Source organism: Pelophylax lessonae, assembly GCF_965119305.1.
Source record: "Pelophylax lessonae genome assembly, chromosome: 2".
Lineage (NCBI taxonomy): Eukaryota > Metazoa > Chordata > Amphibia > Anura > Ranidae > Pelophylax > Pelophylax lessonae.
This window is the reverse complement of record NC_138769.1, coordinates 272676174-272696019: the sequence shown is the minus strand read 5'-3', so window position 1 is coordinate 272696019 and position 19846 is coordinate 272676174. Positions and strand designations below refer to the sequence as shown.

At 48.6% G+C, this 19846-nt stretch overlaps 1 protein-coding gene across 1 annotated transcript in view; it reads left to right on the top strand.

Annotated features, from left to right (window-relative positions):
* The window catches only part of SNRPE (small nuclear ribonucleoprotein polypeptide E), a 143265-nt gene that overhangs the window by 33238 nt on the left and 90181 nt on the right, over positions 1-19846 (top strand). The window contains exon 4 of the mRNA XM_082247136.1: positions 13596-13674. Within this exon, the coding sequence (XP_082103262.1) occupies positions 13596-13674 (79 nt within the window). The remainder of the gene's footprint in view (positions 1-13595; positions 13675-19846) is intronic.

Genomic DNA, 19846 nt, shown 5'->3' with positions numbered 1-19846 from the left:
TTCTCTTGCCCTTGTGTTTCCTATTACTATAATTAATACTAAGACTAATTGACCTATGGTCACTGTTTCCTAAGTTGTCCCGTATTTCTATATCCGTGATCAGGTCTGTATTGTTGGTAATAAGTAGGTCAAGTACCGCATTGTTTCTTGTCGGTGCATTCACCATCTGACCCATGAAATTGTCCTGCAAAACATTTAGGAACTGCCGAGCCTTGGCTGAATGCGCGGTTCCTTCTGCCCAGTCTATATCTGGATAATTAAAGTCCCCCCCCCATTATGACATTTCCCATCCTTGCTGCCAATCCTATTCGTAAAAGGAGGTCCGCCTCCCCCTCCTCCCTCTGGTTGGTGGGGCCTATAGCAGGGTTCGACAATCCCCAGGCGCCAGGTCGCATTTGCGACTAGAATTAGCGACCTGGCGCCTAGGGTGCACTGCAGATGTCCTGTTGCTTTGCGCCCCCCCCCAGAGCGCTCGAATTACCGCATCATACAAAAATTGAGGCCCCGGCTTTTGGGCCTTCTTCACGGAGATGCTGCCAATGGGGAACTGGCGGCCTGGAGTAGTACAACACGCAGTATCTAGCAATACAAGGAATTTCTACTGTTTGTTCTTAATGCCTGCCCTTCTCCTGCCCAAGAGGTGGAGAGATGCAAGTTTTTGCAGTCTTCATCTGGCGCCCTTTTGTTAAAGGTAAGTGTGCAGGGAGTGTGGTTATTATTTGATTTTATTTTTAAATCCCATTTTACACCGCTCTCTCCTGGAAATTCAAGGATAATGTGTTTTACATATTTATGCACTTCTGTGTTGATCTTTTGTTTTTGCATTAAAATCCCTTATTCACAATAAGAATCTTTTATGGAAAAAAATAAAGTAAATTATTATTTTCATAATCTCCCTGCCCTGCCATGCCACACAGCCGATGGCCCCTTTCACACTGGCTTTCTGATCAGGTCCGCCTGTCAGTTTTTCAGGCGGATGTGATCGGACCCTTCATTCTCTACGGAGTGGCAAGCCGCCGCCATCCGATCCTGTCCGCCAAAAACAGACGGATGGTGATTCTATTTACCATCCGTCCAGTGAATCGGATTGGATGCAAACAGACAGTCCGTTTCCATCCGATTGCCCCATAGAGGAGAATGTGCTGTGTCTGCATAGCAGAGCGGACAGGACCTGTCATCCGCCTGCTCAGCGGGGATCAGCAGAGAGATCCCCACTGAGCATGCGGATTCTGCTTAGCTTAGGCACCCGTGTGAAAGGGGCCTAAGGTGGCATATGTTACTCTTGGTCACTGGATCTCCTATCGCCCCCAACCTTGCTGCACTCTTTAAATTTAAGATCGGTAACTTTCGTCATTGAAAATAAAGCTTAAAAAAAAACTGGCTCCTAACTGTTTTAGCTGGCTCCTAGATTCCAAACAAATTTGTCAAGCCCTGGCCTATAGCATACGCCCAATATTACCTTCTCCTCAGTGCCTTCCCTTTTGAAGTTCTACCCATAGGGATTCTGCCTCGTCCATAGCTCCATTATTATCATCCCTCATATTTACCTGTACACTGTTCTTAATATACAGACATACCCCTCCCCCTTTTTTACCTTCTCTATCTCTGCGATAAAGGGAATACCCCTGAATGCTCGCCATCCAGTCATGAGAGCTGTCAAACTAAGTCTCTGTTATCCCCACAAAATCTAAGTCCTCCTCAAACATCAGCAGCTCCAGCTCTCCCATCTTGTTAGCAAGGCTTCTGGCATTGGTATACAAGCCTCGTAATTTTGACCGGTTGCATATATCCTCATTTGATTTTTTTAGGCTGCTCTTGATTTTTTTTTTTCCCCATTCCCACCCTAGGTTTAGAAGCTCCGAACTCCCTACCACTAATGCCCCCATTTCTACCCTCCTGAATCTTGCTTTCCACTGGCTAATTCTACATCTGTACTCTTTCCCCCCCCCCCCCCATCACCTAGTTTAAAAGCCCCTCTAACTTTTCGGCCATTTTCTCACCCAGTACGGCTGCACCCTCCCCATTTAGGTGCAATCCATCCCTACCAAAGAGCTGGTGGCCGACTGAGAAGTCGGCCCAGTTCTCCAGGATCCCGAAACCCTCCTTACTACACCAGCTCCTCAGCCACTTGTTAACTTCCCTAATCTCCTGCTGCCTCTCTGGTGTGGCTCGAGGTACAGGTAGTATTTCTGAAAATACTACCTTGGAGGTCCTAGTCCTCAACTTAGCTCCTAAGTCCCTGAAATCGTTTAGGACTCTCCGTCTTCCTCTGCCTATGTCATTGGTACCCACGATCCGCGATGTGCCAAACCCCGAGCGCCCGGTAAACAGCAGACTGTTTGGCGCTCACGGTCTTTGTGGCAGATTGCACTGTCTGTCCTTCTAATAATTGAGTCCCCTTCCACCAGCACCTGTCTTTCCTTTCCCTTTCTCCTGGCCTCACTGGAGGAGTTCTTCCCCTGGCAGCTAGGGGCGTCGCTCTGCTCCAGCAATTCTGATCCCTGACTGGTTTCCCCAACATCACGCAATGGAGCGTATTTATTGGGGTGCTCCAGCCCAGGACCGGCCTCCTTGCCTTGTCCCCTTCTACCCCTCCTAACTGTCACCCCTCTACTCTGCTCTGATGCCTGCACCTCCAATACTCCGCCCACCTCTGTGCAGGCCCCTGCCTGCGCCTGTCTGGTACGATCCCAGCTCTCCTTCGGTATGGACATGTTGACTATGTTCTGTATGCAATTGCATTTGCATATGATAATGAAATCCAACACATGAGACTGTATATATTGGAAGTGAGTTGTTGAATAAAGTGTCTTTTGTTTTACCCTTCATCGAGCTTAGGCTGATGTTTGGGGGGGATTGAGGGGCCAGGTCACTGCATCACGTGAGATTCTGGACACCGAAGACAGAAATACTTGATACTTTATGTATTGGGGATCTGTTGAAGTAAAAATATGCTTCCCATTAAAATTCTAGAACTAGACATATAAAAGTTGAGTTGAAATATAACTTTGTAAAAATTCTTTATTTCTTGTAAAAATACAGGCATTCATAAGTCTACATCAAATAGACCCCGGAAGAAAGGTGGTCACACCTGAAACTCTTTTTTACGTGTTACATAGACATTGCAGTCTCTTATTTATTTTTTAGTACAATAAAATTGTTCTTTACTAATTACTTTATATACTTGTATTTCTTGGACGTTTGGTTGCCCACATAGTCCCACTCTCAAGTTTAGGGGTATCTTTTTCACGTATGACTTTGGGGACGATGGCCAACTACATCTAGGTCTAAGGAAAAATTGGAGAAGTGATTGGCGCTGCCTAATGGGGTGTTCGGGAGATCAATATGTTTAGATATTATTGCGTCACTCCTGAAACCAATTAGTAAGTAATATGAGATGTATGCAATATAGATGTAATAAAAGATACGTGTAATAAAAGCTAAATTGAAACCTGTGTATGTCCGTGTTAAAACATAAAATTTGGAATATAAACTGTAAAATGTAAAGCCAAAGGCCACAAGTGTCAATCAAAGTGCAAAAAATTATATAAGGATGTGCAGATCAAAGAAGTGAAAGCCTATATAAAGGACTCTTTCAAATTGAATACAACAAATGAATATAGTGTACAAAAGTGTACAAATAATAAATATTGTGAATATAAAGTGCTGACGTGTAATAGTAAATCCTAGAAGTGGAACTTTAAAATACATGGATGTATATAATCTGTATAGTAACAGTAATGTGTAAAAGTAATACGAATATATTCACAAGCAATAAATATAACTATAATAAATACAGGTGATAAATATAGCTGCCCATAAATAAATGCAATAGTGAGAGAGAAATGACTGTGCAAATTCAGCAAAAAAAGTGTCACTGTAGGACATCACACAAATTAGTCCAAAAAAAGTGCAATCATATCTGATGAATGAATCCGAAAAGTCCTATAATTAGTCCATATACAGTGGTAAAGGTGCTCTTTTCTCTATGCCCGGAGTGTAGTGAATGGGCGGAAGGTAAGGTGCTCCCCTAAGCCTGGGGTCTTGCGCTTACCAGATTCCTGTACCCCTACAGGGGTAACTAGCGGGTCGATATTGGGGATCGCTCCCATACACTGGCAACCTGGTCGTTCCTAATGCTCGATCTCACTCTGTCATATGGTATATGGTGTCCGCTCAGTAGATGAACAATTCCAGTACAGTACCCGGGTATGAAGAAGAAAGGGGAAAGGAGCCTCCGATAGTGTATTATCGTTTAAAATTGCTTTATTCCGATTTAAAAAGACATGTACTCATATAAACAAAAAACCTATGGTGCGTCCGTCTGGCATAGGAGCCGCAACCTCCTCTCTCGAGGTGCACACCTGGGAGTAGCGTGCGTGCCAACCAGGTTGCCAGTGTATGGGAGCGATCCCCAATATCGACCCGCTAGTTACCCCTGTAGGGGTACAGGAATCTGGTAAGCGCAAGACCCCAGGCTTAGGGGAGCACCTTACCTTCCGCCCATTCACTACACTCCGGGCATAGAGAAAAGAGTACCTTTACCACTGTATATGGACTATTTAATTATAGGACTTTTCGGATTCATTCTTTAGATATGATTGCACCTTTTTTTGGACTAATTTGTGTGACGTCCTACAGTGACACTCACTTTTTTTGCTGAATTTGCACAGTCATTTCTCTCTCACTATTGCACTTATTTATGGGCAGCTATATTTATCACCTGTATTTATTATAGTTATATTTATTGCTTGTGAATATATTCGTATTACTTTTACACATTACTGTTACTATACAGATTATATACATCCATTTATTTTAAAGTTCCACTTCTAGGATTTACTATTGCACGTCAGCACTTTATATTCACAATATTTATTTATTTTTTTTTTTTTTTACAAACAAGGTTGCTCTTTATTGAAATAAAACAGAGAAAAAACAGCATACAATAAATGTGCAGCCAGTGGCCACCATGAAAAACAGACGGGGAGAATCAATCCCAAAACATCAGTGCAGTGAAATAAGGCATAACAAAGGCACAGTGGGAGCACAATAAAGTGATACAACAACAAAGTGTGAAGAAGTCAGAGATCCTTGAGAGAACCAACAGATCATTATGCAATAATACAACCAGTGAAGGGGAGATCAAGTCACATGGTCTACCCATGGCTGCCAAATCTTTTCATATTTGCGGGGGCTATTCCTAGCAATGTAGGTAAGTTTATACAGGGGGAGGGCCCCGTTGACCAGGGACTTCCACGCCGGCAGCGTGGGAGGGGAGAGGGAACCCCACCGCAGAATTATCTCCTTCCTGGCATAATATAGAACCAAAGATATCATTAATCTCGAGTATTTAGAACGCTTGACCTGATCCGGGATGCCCAGAAGCGCCAGCTCCTGGGGGACGTGTGACATTGATGTTCTGAATGCCCGTCTCAACCTCAAACACCTCACCCCAGAACTCCGTCACACGCGGGCAGTCCCAGAACATGTGCAGATAGGAGCCCTCAGCCAGCAGACACTTAGGGCAGTCAGCTGAACGCGCAGGGTACATTCTGTGCAGTCTCGAAGGAGTGAAGTAAACTCTATGCAGAAATTTGGTGTATATAAGCTTGTCTCTGGCAGCTATAACCGAGCTCGATCCCTGGCCCAGGCACTCGTCCCAATCCTCCCTATCCAAGTTAGGTATATCCGCAGACCAACGCTGCCACAGGCGCTCCAGGGCCGGAGAGGCCTCAACAAGTAGGGTAGCATACAGGTCAGATAACGGTTTGGGGAGCTCGGCCTGCGCTAGGACATCCTCCAGGCGATCAGTCTAGGGAACTGGAGTGGTCGGGAACTGGGCATGAATCACATGGCGCAGTTGAAGGTAGCGGAACCCTATCCAACGGGGGAGATCAAAGGAGCCACGCAAGTCCGGAAGCGTGCGCAGCTCACCAACTGGCATGATATCTTTCAGCCTGCAAATACCGCGATCCGCCCAAACCTGCGGATCGGGAAGCGTCCGCAGATGAGGGAAGGATGGATTGCCCCACAAGGGCTGGTAGGGGGACCAAGTGTTAGGATGGAGAAACCGCGCTCGAGCCACCGTCCAAACCCTGAGGTTAGTCCTAGTTGGTAGAGGTAGAGACAGATACGCTCTCACACCCCGGTAGGGCAGATTGCCGAGGCCCGTCAGGGAGCACAGGCAAGCAGCCTCCAGGCACGTCGCCGCGTTCGACCGAGAGCCCTCAAACCACCAATGGACGGTGACCAGGACAGCCGCCCAGAAGTAAAACTTGAAATGTGGAAGGGCCAAGCCACCCGACGACACTGGTAGCTGTAATGTAGACCTCGCCAGCCTGGGGTGCGATCCAGCCCATAAAAAGGAGCTGACGCAAGCGTCCAAGTCACGAAAAAAGCTGACTGGAATCCACACCGGGGATTGACGAAAAACATACAGGAATTTTGGCAAAAAAAATCATCTTAATGATATTCATACGACCTAGCAGGTTTAAGGGCAGGGATCCCCAGCCCGCGCAGCGTTCGCGAAGACGGTCCAATATAGGGCTAACGTTGCGGGAGAGGTAGTCACCGCTGTTTTTGGTAATCCGGATCCCCAGGTATTTAAATTCGTCCACCCACATCAAGGGAGAAGGGGCCGCCAGGGCCCGCGCATCCGAATCGAGGGGAAACACCGATTTGGACCAATTTATACGTATCCCCAAAAACATGCCGAATGATTCAAAAATGGCCAGGGCGGCCTGCAGCGACGAAGATGCATCCGTCAGGTATAGCAAGGTGTCATCGGTGTAGAGACACCTTCTCCTCAAGGGAGCCCATCCGCCAACCGCGGACAGCCTCTGAGGAACAAACGAGGGCCGCCAGCGGCTCCAACGCCAGGGCAAACAACCCCGGGGAAAGCGGGCAGCCCTGTCTCGTCCCCCTACCCAGAGGGAAGGCCGCAGAGGCGACGCCATTTGTGCGGACCCGGGCTGACGGGCGACGATAGAGCAGGCGCAACCAACCCAGAAAGCGAGGACCAAACCCGAAGCGACGGAGCACCGACCAAAGATACGGCCACTTGACCGAGTCAAAGGCCTTCTCTGCATCTAGAGAGGCCACCACCCGCTGCCCAGGGTTGAGATGTGGGGCAGAGAGGTTGAGGTGAAGACGACGGAGATTAATATCCGTCCCCTTCCCAGGCATAAAACCAGTCTGATCCACATGCACAAGGTCCTCAATGACCGAAGACAAACGAATGGCCAAGACCTTGGCCAAAAGCTTGGCATCAGCGTTCAGCAGGGATATAGGGCGGTATGAGGAACAGTCCTCCGGGTCCTTGCCAGGTTTGAGGATGAGCACTATGAGGGCTTCAGAGAAGGAGTCCGGCAAGGCACCCAGCTCTGTAAATTTAGCCAAAAGATCCAACAGGCGAGGTGCCAGGGGTTCCTGGAACGTAGAATAAAATTCCACTGGGATACCATCTGGGCCCGGAGCCTTGCCAGGCTGCATCTTCGACAAAGCCGTCTGGACCTCCTCCAAGGTAATTGGCTTATCTAAGCGCACCCTAGTCTCCTCATCCAATTCTGGGAGGGAGACACTAGCCAGGTAACTCTCTAAATCTTCCTCAACATAGTTCACCCTAGAGGTGTATAGAGCTTGATAAAAGTCACGGAAACAACCATTTATGTCTGTGACATCAGATACCATGTCGCCAGAAGGGGACCGGATCCGACTAATATGCGTGACAGGAGTCTGTTCCCTTGACAACCAGGCCAACAGACGGCCATTTTTGTCCCCATGTTCAAAAATACGTTGAGCTGTCGAGAGAAGGGATTTCTCCGTGGCAGCAGCCCTGCACACCCAGAGCTCCCGCAACGCATGCTGGAAGGAGGAATAATGGGCCGCATCAGGGGACTCTACATAAAACTCCTCCGCCGAGCGTAGGGACACCTCCAACTGCACAGAAATTCTGCGAGCTGCCGCAATACGGGTAATATACACTCCTCTCAACCAGGCTTTGAAGGCATCCCAAAGGACCAGTGGGTCAGGGTGCTCGATATTGCTTGACCAAAAAATGGCCAACTCAGTCGGCATAGCGTCAAGAATAGAGGGCTCCATTATCCAATATCTAGACAGCCGCCACCCGCCCCGGGGCAAAATGGAGGAAGCTGCGACCATTTTTACTACCTCCATAGAGGCCAACGCTAAGTCTATACGGGAGAAAGTCCGATGAGAAGCCAAGTGACACGTAAACGCCCGATCCGACGGGTGTAAGCTCCGCCAAACATCCACCAGCGAAAAGGTGGACATCCAACGGGCCAAGGCGTCAGACCAGACCGAGGGAGGGTGGAGGCGATCCAGATCCGGAGTGGGAGACATATTAAAATCACCCAACAATAGCACATTGCCCACATCAAACGAGACAATCAATTGCATAAGAGTGTAGAGGAAGGCATGGTCAACTGGAGGAGGCAAGTAAAGACCCACCAGTAGAAAGGGCACTAAATGTATGGTAGCATGTAACAGCACATATCTCCCGGCCGGGTCAGTCCGAACCTCCAGCAGCTGAAAAGGCAGTTAGCGATGCACGAGGATACTAACCCCCCTGGCGTAGCATGAGTACGTGGAGTGATAATGGGAGCCCACCCAGGCCTGCCTAAGACCCTGATCCCAGCAGGTGGGTTTCCTGCAGAACACAAATGTGCGGGCAGATCTGCGCAGAAAGGTAAAGGCCAAGGAGCGTTTAACCGCAGAATTCATACCCCGAACATTCCAGAAAATCACATCAACCTTCGCCATAATCACCCAAGGGGACCATCAACGCAGGATAGGCACGCATCACCACTCCGCCGGAAGCCGGGGGGCCAGGCCACCCGTCCACCGTCCAGACCCCCGCAAGGGTCGCACACAGGGCCGGAGCCACACCAGGTATAATAGAAAGAGCAACCAGTAAAACAAAACCTTGTACAAATAAACCCCTGAGCTCGCAGAGTAACCCAAAGAGAACAGTAGAAATCACATTATGCGAGTCAGAACAAAACAACCCACGGTTCCCCCCACCCCGCCAGACCCAAAAACAAGGGCAGGCATGGATCCCCTAACCCCCCACAACAGTCAAGTCAAAAAGGTGACGTGAAACTAAGGGCCAACGGGCACTCGGGTAAGGAAGGCACAACCGGTACCAGTCAAGTGCAGCTGCGTGGTTCAGCCGAGAGCGATACAATCCAGATCCGAGCATGCAGTTCCAAGGAGCTCAAGTCAGCCAGCCAACTGACAATGGGTGCTGACATCCATTCGGGGCCGACCAGGCATAAGGCCGCACACCAACAAGGGAGATGCAAGTCACCGCCAGCATGGCAGCCAGGGCACAGGAAAGTCAGGTAGGTAAGAAATTCACAAGCCAGCGGCACCGTAAGGATTGGTGAAACGTCTCCGAGTAATGAACAGCACAGGGAATACCCACTCAGCCACGGGGGGGGGGGAAGTCGCTCCAGCCAGTCCGATGCATCGCTAGGATCCGTGAAAAAAACGGGTGGATTCCCCATCAATCACCCGGAGTTTAGCCGGGAACAGCATATTGTACTTGATGCCTCGGGACCGGAGCGCAGCCTTGACCGCGTCAAAAGAGCGACGCTGTTTCTGTGTCTCCACGGTGTAGTCCGGGAAGATCATGAGCTTGGCGTTCTGGTAGGACAGCGACCCGAGCCGCCCGCAGGGACTCATCCCGGTCTCTGAAGTTCAAAAGGCAAAGGATCATCGTGCGAGGCGGAGAGCCCTCCGGGCCCGGGCGAGGAGGGACCCGGTGAGCCCGCTCTACGGTGTAGTGCTGGGAGTAACAGGCCGCAGGCAGCAATGACCGGAGCAGCTCCTCCACGAACAGCGTCGGGTCCCTACCTTCCGCACCCTCCGGGAGTCCCACTATCCGGAGATTATTGCGCCGGTTGCGATTCTCTGCGTCCTCGGCACGGAACTCCAATGTCCTCACTTTGGAATGCAAAACCCGCAGGGAGGCCGTGTGCTCAGCCAGCGTGTCCTCCACAGGGCCAACGCGCTGTTCCACCTTCGTGAGCCGGGACCGGATATTGTCAAAGTCCTGCCGCATCAAACAGACATCCATCTGCACCGCCTCCATCTTCGTGGTGAGTGCCGTCTGGCAGGCCACTATAGCCGCCATGACCTCCGGGATGCCAGGCAGCGGGACCTCGGCAGCAGGTTGTCGCTCCGTCTGGGAGGCCATATTGCAGGAAGGGCGAGGCGGCTGCGGCCTAGTCTGCGCGGGAGCGGGCGCCCCCTGGGGATGGCACCGTTTGCGGAAAATGGAGCCTCTTCGCCCGCAGCGGTCGGGCAGATGATTGGCTGGGCATGCAGAGGACCGAAATCGGCCAAGGTAAGTGGGAAAGGCAATCACGGATTACAATCAGGATAAATCGCTCTCGGAGCTCTCAGCAGGCACGTCTGCTCAGGTCGCCATCTTGGACACGCCCCCCACAATATTTATTTTTTGTACACTATATTCATTTGTTGTATTCAATTTGCAAGAGCCCTTTATATAGGCTTTCACTTCTTTGATCTGCACATCCTTATATAATTTTTTGCACTTTGACACTTGTGGCCTTTGGCTTTACATTTTACAGTTTTTATATTCCAAATTTTATGTTTTAACACGGACATACACAGGTTTAAATTTAGCAGGTTTCAATTTAGCTTTTATTACACGTATCTTTTATTACATCTATATTGCATGCATCTCATATTAATTACTAATTGGTTTCAGGAGTGACGCAATAATATCTAAACCTATTGATCTCCCGAACACCCCATTAGGCAGCGCCAATCACTTCTCCAATTTTTCCTTATACATTTGATGCTCCCCTTCTAGGGTCGCATTTCTTGAAGTGGGCAGCAGCCGAGTGTGGTGTTGTTTACACTTCCATATACTCCTTATCCTAAGCGCGGATTCTCTCTACTATTTCTGCATCTAGGCCTTGTATGATGTGGTAGTACTTCTTTTACTTGCAGTAGAGGGCCTTTGAAGTTTTTCCATACGGAGGTCAGCAGTAGTAATCTGCAGATTTATTCTGACATTAAAATTGTATTGTACCTCAATAAGTGGGGGTACGAGAAGTCGTACTCCCTAATTCATAGCTCTGAAAATTTTTTTGTGGACTAAGGTGAATCCGGCTTCCATTTCAGCAAGTCACCTAAAAGGATCCCAAAATTGTTTTGCAGATTTCCCCAGTTGCTACCAGATATGTCGGGACATTTGCTCTCTCAACCAGGAAATCTTTGCTGAAATTGCCAGCAGGTGGGGATCGCCGGAAGTGATTCTCTTTGCAACCCAAATAAACAGCAAGACCAAAAATCTATTTTCCCTGAATCCAGGGGATCAGTCTCTGGGGATTGACGCTTTAGTGAATCCCTGGTCATTCAGCCTTTGCTATGCCTTCCCTCCTATCAGGCTAATCCCAGAAGTTCTCTGTAGGTATCTTCTAAAAAGAACCAGAAATTAACCAAAACCCTGGTTAATTGGTGAAAGCCGGTTACAAAAGCTGTTTACTCCAAGGTTTGGAAGAAAATGTATGTCTTGGTTGTCTGAAAATCAGAAATTTTTGCATGTTGTCCCGTCTACTCTGGAATTTTTTCAAGAAGATGCTGACAAAGGCTTATCCATTACTACCTTTTAAAAGTTTAGGCTGCGGCTATTAGTGCTTTCCTCCAGTATTCTCTTTTGGAAAACACTGTTATAGCCCAATTTTAAGAAGTTAATCACTAGTCAATCACAAAACCAGTGGTTTTCAGAGCATGTCTTACCTGGGACCTCTCTAGTTCTTAAAGCTTTAGTGGTTCCCTGAAGAATTTGTCAATTTAATCTTTTACCGTCCGCCCACCATTTATTTACGTCGGTTACATTGACGCTAAATACCGGGGTTATGGCAGCTTTTATGGATAGTGTAGGACCCACTGACAATGGGGTACTTTGACGCAGTGGTGGGCTTGAGCACGATATCGCCATGGTGGGACCAAATCCCCATTTTATTTATGGATTGTCTTCATATTTGATAGTCATTTCTTTTGCATGTGTGTGCTATTCTTTTTTAATATGCATGTCGCTGGGTTCATAGCTGCACCAGCTTTAGAAATACATGTTCAGGGTGTGCTCCCCCAACTTTTTGCTTGTTTATTATCACAGCTAACCCCGGTATTTTTTTTTAAAGGGTGGGAGGTCTGCTTTCAGATAAGGGTGGTCCCAGCAGCCGGATTCGCTGCGGGATCACCCTTACGGTGTGGGGGAAGAGGTGCCCCCCTTCGCTGAGTCCCGGTCATTTTCCCCATTTACCGGACCCGCTGGCAGCGGGGAAAACTATCCGGTCCCCGCTCCTCAGACAGGAATTCGAGTGATGGCAAGATGGCCCTCACTTGACTCTATGGTCTTGGAGGACCGGAGCGACTTCAAGCGTCGGTGCCGTTTTTTTTTTTTTTTGTAGTGTATTTGTGAGGTCTGAGGCCTTTTTGACCCCAGATCTCACAATAAAGAGGTCGTGTCATGCCTATTTCTATTACAAGGGATGTTCATATTCCTTGTAATAAAAATAAAAACATATGCAAGTCCCACCCACATATGTAAATGGTGTTCAAACCACACATGTGAGGTATCGTCGGAGCAAGACCAATAATTTGAGCCTTAGATCTCTAACTCTAAGCTGGTAACCAGTTGAAATTTTTAAAGTGTCGTCTATGGGGATTTTTAAGTACCAATGTTTGTTGCCATTCCGCGAGCATGCGCAAATTTGAAGCATGACATCTTGGGTATCTATTTACTTGGCATAACATTATCTTTCACATTATGGAAAGAAATTGGATTAACTTTACTGTTTTCGTTTAATTTAAAAAAGTGAATTTTTTCCAAAAATTGCATTTAGAAGACCGCTGTGCAAATACGTTGTGATAAAAAAAATATTGAAACGATCTCCATTTTATTCTCTAGGGTCTCTGCTAAAAAACAATATACCATGTTTAGTTTTCTAGCAAAAAAAAATGATTTTTAGCTTGTAAACACCAAGTGTCAAAAATAGGCTTGGTGAGAAAGTGGTTAAGTTACTCGTGCCAAAAAACATTCCTGGTTGCGATTTACGTCAGCTCGCAGGGTTAGCAAATTGCAGGCTCTCTGTTAAGGAACCTTTCCGCATGGTTTTTCATAGTGGTGTTAATAACAGACCCGAGGCTTTTATCTGGTGGGGTTATTGGGTTTCCTGTCCTCGTAGGAGGTGCCCTAGGTTTCATGGGCTGTCCTGGAACACACTCAGAAATGGAAATACTGGTAAGTCTAAATCTGCTTTTTTTTTACCCTAATGCATTCCTTGCATTAAGGTAAAGGAAGTTTGTCATGAATTCCTAAAACATTGTGCAAAGCACTTCAAAAATATAATTTTAACCAAAAACAGATGCTGGTCGAAAAGAGCTAATTTTTGAAATTTTAGAAAATAACGACTTTTATTTATTTTTTTTTTTTTCTTTGATCTAGTAAAAATGTACTGGTATAATCCTTAGCTGCGGTACTATTTTAAGATGTTCTTTAAAGGTGTTACATTTTTTTTTTTTTTTGTATACAGGGATTTGATGAATATATGAACTTGGTGTTGGATGATGCAGAAGAAATCCATCTAAAAACAAAGTCTCGGAAACAACTTGGTAAGTGTGGTGTTTTTTGTTCCATTAAATGCTGTATAGGGTAAAACTAGAACATTTGATATACAAAAAGGCACCTTTCGAACAAAAATATCTGCCATAAACCCAGTATTGTTGTTTTCAGCCAACGGCTGGCTTTCTCTTGAAGGCTTTCCGAGTGAATGTTTCCAGAAGCTGCGGGAGAACGGTGTTTCTTCAGCTTACAGTTTGCGCTTGCTCGCCCGAGAATCGATCGGCTGGTCACACAGGCGATCAAAGAGTAGATCCACTTTAATTGCCTCTATAGTCTTGGAGGGCGGGAGTGACGTGGTGATTTTGCATCTGGTCCAGGGTGGAAGCAAACTTTTGCTTTTAAAGATAAACAGATTTGGGGTCCTTGACCCTAGATCTCTTCATAAAGATAACCTGTCATACTCCTTTCCTCCTTCCTTGTAATGGGAATAAAAGTGATGAGCAGAAAAAATAAAGGGATAGTGTAAAAAAATTTAAAGCGCCCTCATCCCTCTGTGCTCTCGAGCAAAAGTGAATGCATAATTAAGTCACGCACGCATATGTTAAAGGTTTTCATACCACACCATGTGAGGTATCGCCGCAAACGTTCTATCTAGAGCAATAATTCTAGTGCCACACCTTCTCTAACTGTAAATGTGTATCCTGTAAAGACATTTAAAACTGCACCTGTGGAGATTTTTGACACTTCTCAACTGGGCACCTATCCTACCTGAACCAGTCCAGTTTTCAGTGTTCACACATTGACAATTTACAGTCATGCAACACTGTACCTTTTTGAAATATGTCTCTTTTGTTTCACACACAGCGCTTTCTTTTGGTGGTATTTAATCACCACTGGGTTTTTATTTTCTCCTCACCTTCCAGGACGGCCAACTTATGAGAGATGATGGGCTCCTCCCTACAGGAAACGCAATCAATTTACAGCTTGTTAAAAGGCCCCACCCTTCCCCTTGTTCCTCAGTTTAGATTGTTTCTCCCACAACAAAACTTTTTTTTTTTCACTGACCTGAAAAAACTGAGCCAGGTACAGGAATGCCGGTGATGGCTGCACTATACCTGCCCACCTCCTAGGCTTCTGACAGGTCACCCCCAAAGACACAGGCCATTGGTCACCAGGGTGGTCCCTCTAGGCCTGTGTCCTGCTATCTAGCAGAAGTATCTTCCGATTTTCTGGCGGTTTCACAGGAAGATTCAAAAAGGCTGCCGGAAAGCGCACTTTAAGCCTCGCTTTGAGAGCCGGAACCTCAGTTTAAGCTTTAGCAGACGGAGCATGCGCAGCGCAACCTGGAAGAGGGAAGCGAACAAGGAGACGCTGGACCCTCATGGAAGCGGGAGAGCAGACTCCCAGGCCCCAAAAGCCTGGAAAACTGCAAAAGAAATGAAGCCTGCCGCAAACCCACCTTGTGGAAAAGGAGGGAAGGTCGGTTCAGGTGGCTACAGGTAAACCCAGGTCGGAACCAGGTAAGTGCCATTTTTTTTTTTTCTTTCTGTTTGGGACAGATAACAGTATTAAGCTTAATCCTTGGTAGTTTCCATGCGTTCCCTCAGCAGGGCCTGTAGCCAACTTACTGTGGGGCAGGAAGAGTGATTTGGTTGCGATTTCCTCTTCTCTTGCAGAATCCCCAGATGGAGTATTAAACTGGTTGGTAAGGAGGCCTTAGGCTTAATTTAAGAATTCCTCCTTCAATGGGCTCAGGAGGATAGTAAAGCAAGCCCTGTGGCTGTAGAAAAAGGGGGAAAAACAGTGGTGTGTACCTCCTACCTGGGAAGCTTAGCAGCAGTATCCCTGATGGTAGCCAGGTGGTTCTTTGGCTGGTCATAATACTCCCTCCCTTAATGAGGGTGCTATTATCTTTCCCTTTTAGACCTGGAAACAAGTAACCCAGAAATTTCAGCCAGACCCTTGTCCACAGCTTCCTTTTTAAATTGGGAAATGCTGTGGTTATTTCAACATTAAGTTGCCAGTTTCTCACTATAAACCCTATTGCACATCAATAAGGGTAATTCTAGCGAAGGGGTGACACCTGTTAGATGCTGCGTCTCTTACAGGCTACTCCTGCCACTGAACAAGTTAGACATTCCTAAGGGGTTAAACAATTGGAATGTAAGGTGGTTTTCAGGAACCTGAAGATTACATGAGTAATACCACAGATTTTTTTTTTTCCCTGGTCAGCCATTCACACCAGATAATCTGAATATATTAGGCCAGCTGCTATGATCTGGCACATATCTCCAAGATGGGTTATTTAGTCTACTTGCTCTTAAGAACCTGCATCCTAAATTCTCTCCACATTTGGTGAAGAGACACAGTAGGTGTACCCTTGGGGAAACTTTTTCTTTTGGAGTTGCTTGCTATGTTTAACATGCAATGTGTAACAACTTACCAAGCTGCAACCTATTGGTTGGTGTGTAAGAGTTAATTGGGACCCCTGGTGGTTTGGGCTACTGCCCACCCCTTGATGAACTAGAATCATTGTTTCTCTTACGTCCTCCGACAGTCGCCGCCTCCTCCTAAGTCATCACTGTTGGGTATTGACTTCCGCTCCGCAGGAGTAGCTAGGCATAAAGACTTAGTCAAAAGAACAAAGGCATTTGCATATACACACCCATGGGAGCTGTGCCATCTGGTCAATACCCCCCTGCAGTGACCACTCCCAACTCGGTTTCATTCTGCCTAGCGTCAGGAGTAGTTAGGCTTCCCTGTGCTGGGGCTACTGTCTCAGCCTATCTAATCTTTTTTTTTAATTTGATTTTCTTTGAAAATGTCAGTTTTTTTCTTGCTTTACTAGCTGTTTATTTTGTCAGCTTTAGTTTTAGTCGACTCTTCGGAAGAAGATGGATTCATGCAGTGCTGGGATTCGGACTGACCGCCCTCGTTCTTCAGGGCAGAGGGTCAGATGGACCCCCAGCCCACCATTGAGCGTTCAGCCGTGGTTCGTCCTGGCACTATGAACGACCCATCCCTGCCTGCAGCAGGGATGCAGCCGAGATGTGGCTACCTCACAGGACACATCTGTGATGCTGCAGTGTCATGTCCCTGGCAAACGGCACTCCCTGTCAGATGAGGAGAGCGGCTTTCTGTTCATAGAGGCACCCCATGCCATCTGGTACAGGTAAGTACTTCTGTGTGGGACCTCTGTCTGGGGTGGCAGTCCTATGTTGCTGTGTGTCCCCCATGTCTGTGCCTGTGTGACTCCCTGATGCGGTCCCTGCGGGGACCGCTTGTGCATGCGCTGCGGTGCTATATGTTTTTGGGGGTCCCCTTCCCTGTGTCACTTCGGTGCTTGTTGGGAGTGCAGACTGTGTGTGTGTGGCGGCCGCAGCGGGGTGAATCCGCGCGGTCCGCCATTCTAAGTATGGGCAGGCATGTTTGGCTTCTCTATGGGCAATGTACATGCTGTTTTTGGCGCCATTCGCTGCCATTTTGCGGTAGCAGAACGATCGTTCCAACCGAATGTCCGGCGGCCATTTTGGCAGAGCCTTCCATGCAATCCTATGGGGCAGCCGTTTTCCCTGAGTCATGCAGCCTATGGGTTCAGCCTACTCTAGCAGCACTTCCTTTTCCTCTGAAGCAGGACATCGGTGCAACACTGTGGGGCTCTGCAGGTTATTGCTCTCTATCTTTCTGTATTGTCGCTTCTGGCTCAGTTTTTTCTTCTCCTGTTTGGGGGTCTTTGTCGCTGTAGCGGTGGGCTGCGCACTCCGCAGCGGTCTTAAAGGGGCAGTACGAACTTTTTTGCACTGTTTTGTGACCTTGAGCAATGGATTCTCAGGACAGCAAATTCCCCCCCAGCTCTGGTGGGGGTCCCCAGTTCCCCTGTGGCCCCTCTGAGACCTGATTTGGCCGCTGCAGTGGCGACCTTGGTGTCCAATAAGGAAATGCTGATGGCTGAACGTGCTGCTAAAGAGGCCCAGATTGTCTCTCACCTCTGATTCAGATGGTGATATGGCTGCTGCTGCGAGCGTGCCCTTTTCAGGGTCTCGCTCATCCTTGGACCCGCTGGGGTCTGAGGGGGAGGCAGAGGTGGAAGGGGTTGATACCTCCTCCCCGGGGTCGCCTGCAGAGCGGGCGACCATGGATGAATTGATTCTGTTAAGGAAACACTACAGTTGGAGGATGAGCCCAGTCCTGCGGGCGTTGTGTCCTCATTTGGGACGCACAGGACCCGCAAGTCGGCGCAGGTTTTTCCCTGCCCGGTTGAGTTTCATTACACTGTTATGAAATGTGGCGCACGTTAAAACATCCATTCCTGGTACCTAGTCGGTTCAAGTTGCTTTATCCCTTTGCACCGGCTACGGAATCACGATGGTGTGTGCCTCCACAGGTAGATCACACTGTGGCCGTGTTAAACAAGGCTACCTTGGTTCCATCTGAGGATACCCCGGTTTTCCGGGATCCCACGGATCGGCGGTTGGAGTCTCTGGCCCGCCATTCCTATATGGTGGCGGGCTCGTTGCTCAGACCCGTTTTTCGCGTCCGTTCTGGTGGCTCAGGTGGTGGCTGATTGGACGAAGGTGCTTAGGAGCAACCTCATGTCTGATGATGTTTCGCCTTCCCGGCTGGAAATGGTGGATCAAATCCACCTCCACCAAGGAATCATGTGTCTGTGTGATGCGGCCTTAAATGAGGCCCCTTTAGTAGCACGCCTCTAGTCTCGGTGCTTAACCGGCGACTGATATGGCTGAAGAGCTGGTCGGCTGACCAGTTCTCGTGGTAAACAGTTGCTGATTTTCCCTATGCTGGTTCTCTCCTTTTTGGTGAGGCGTTGGATTCCCTGGTGAAAGGCGTCACAGGGGGCACTTTGCTGCCCCAGAACCCGAAGAACAAGTCCTTTCGTGGCAAGCGGGGTTCTGCGTCTCGATCCACTCAGGGGTCCGTTCGTGCCTTTTGGAACCAATCCAAGGGCAAGCCCTTCCAGGCCCAGGGCAGCCAGGAGGAGCCCGGGGTGGGCAAGTAAGAGTCAGGCAATGCCGACTCGGCGAGTCAGTCCGACTCTGCCTGAAGGGGCGCCCTCACCCGTTTCAGGGGTGGGGGGACGTTTGCGCGATTTGCAGACGCTACTGGAGTTCAGATGGATCATCAACGTTCGAAAATTGACTTTGCCTCCATCGGTTCGTCTTCCCTATCTGGGAATGATTTTGGACTCTGCTCAGGCAAAGGTGTTCTTGCCGGAGAACAAGCTCCGGACCTTGCAGGACGAGCTCAGGTCCTTCAGGGACGACCCGTCCTCGTCACCCTTTGCTCAGTTCCACACGCGGGCTCTCCAGGCGGAGATCCTGGCCAGGTGGGACAGACTGCCTCAGTCCCTGGATCTGAGTGTCTCCTTGAGTCGTCAGACCAGATTGGCTCTTCTGTGGTGGCTCCAGGCCCCGACAGTGTCGGAAGGCATGTCCTTCCATCCGTTGGTGTGTACGGTGAATACCACGGATGCCAGCCTGCCGGGCTGGGGTGGAGTGCTGGGCAACTTGTCTGCCCAGGGCACTTGGTCGGAGGAGTCCTCCCTCCCGATAAATGTGCTGGAATTGCGAGTGATAAAACTCTCTTCCAGTAGTCGGAACGCCTTCGGGGCCGTCCTGTTTGGGTACAGACGTACAATGCTACCGCGGTGGCTTACATCAACCACCAAGGAAGCACCAGGAGTGCTCGGGCGGCCCGGGAGGGGTCCGCTGTTCTGTCTTGGGCCGACAGTTCACATTCCGGGTGTGGGGAACTGGCAGGCCGACTATCTGAGCCGCCAGACCCTGCATCAGGGGGAATGGTCCCTACACCCGGAGGTCTTCCACATGCTGTGTGCGAAGGGGGGATCCCCGGACGATCTGTTCGCATCTCGGCTAAACCGAAAGGTGGAAAGGTTTGTGGCAAGAACGCGCGATCCGCTGGCAGTGGCGGCTACCAATGCGGGAAGATCTCCTATCTCAGGGTCCGATCTTCCATCCTGCTTTACAGTCGCTGGCTTTAACAGCCTGGCTGTTGAGACCCAGGTCCTGAAGGACAGGGGTCTCTCCCCTGAGGTCATCCCTATCCTTGTCAAGGCTAGGAAGACTTCCTCTGGTAAACTAAATTACCATACCGGGAAGGCTTATTTCGCCTGGTGTGAGTCCAGGGGGTTCTCCCCTCGCTCGTAATCGGTGTCGAGAGTGTTGGCTTTCCTCCAGTCGGGGG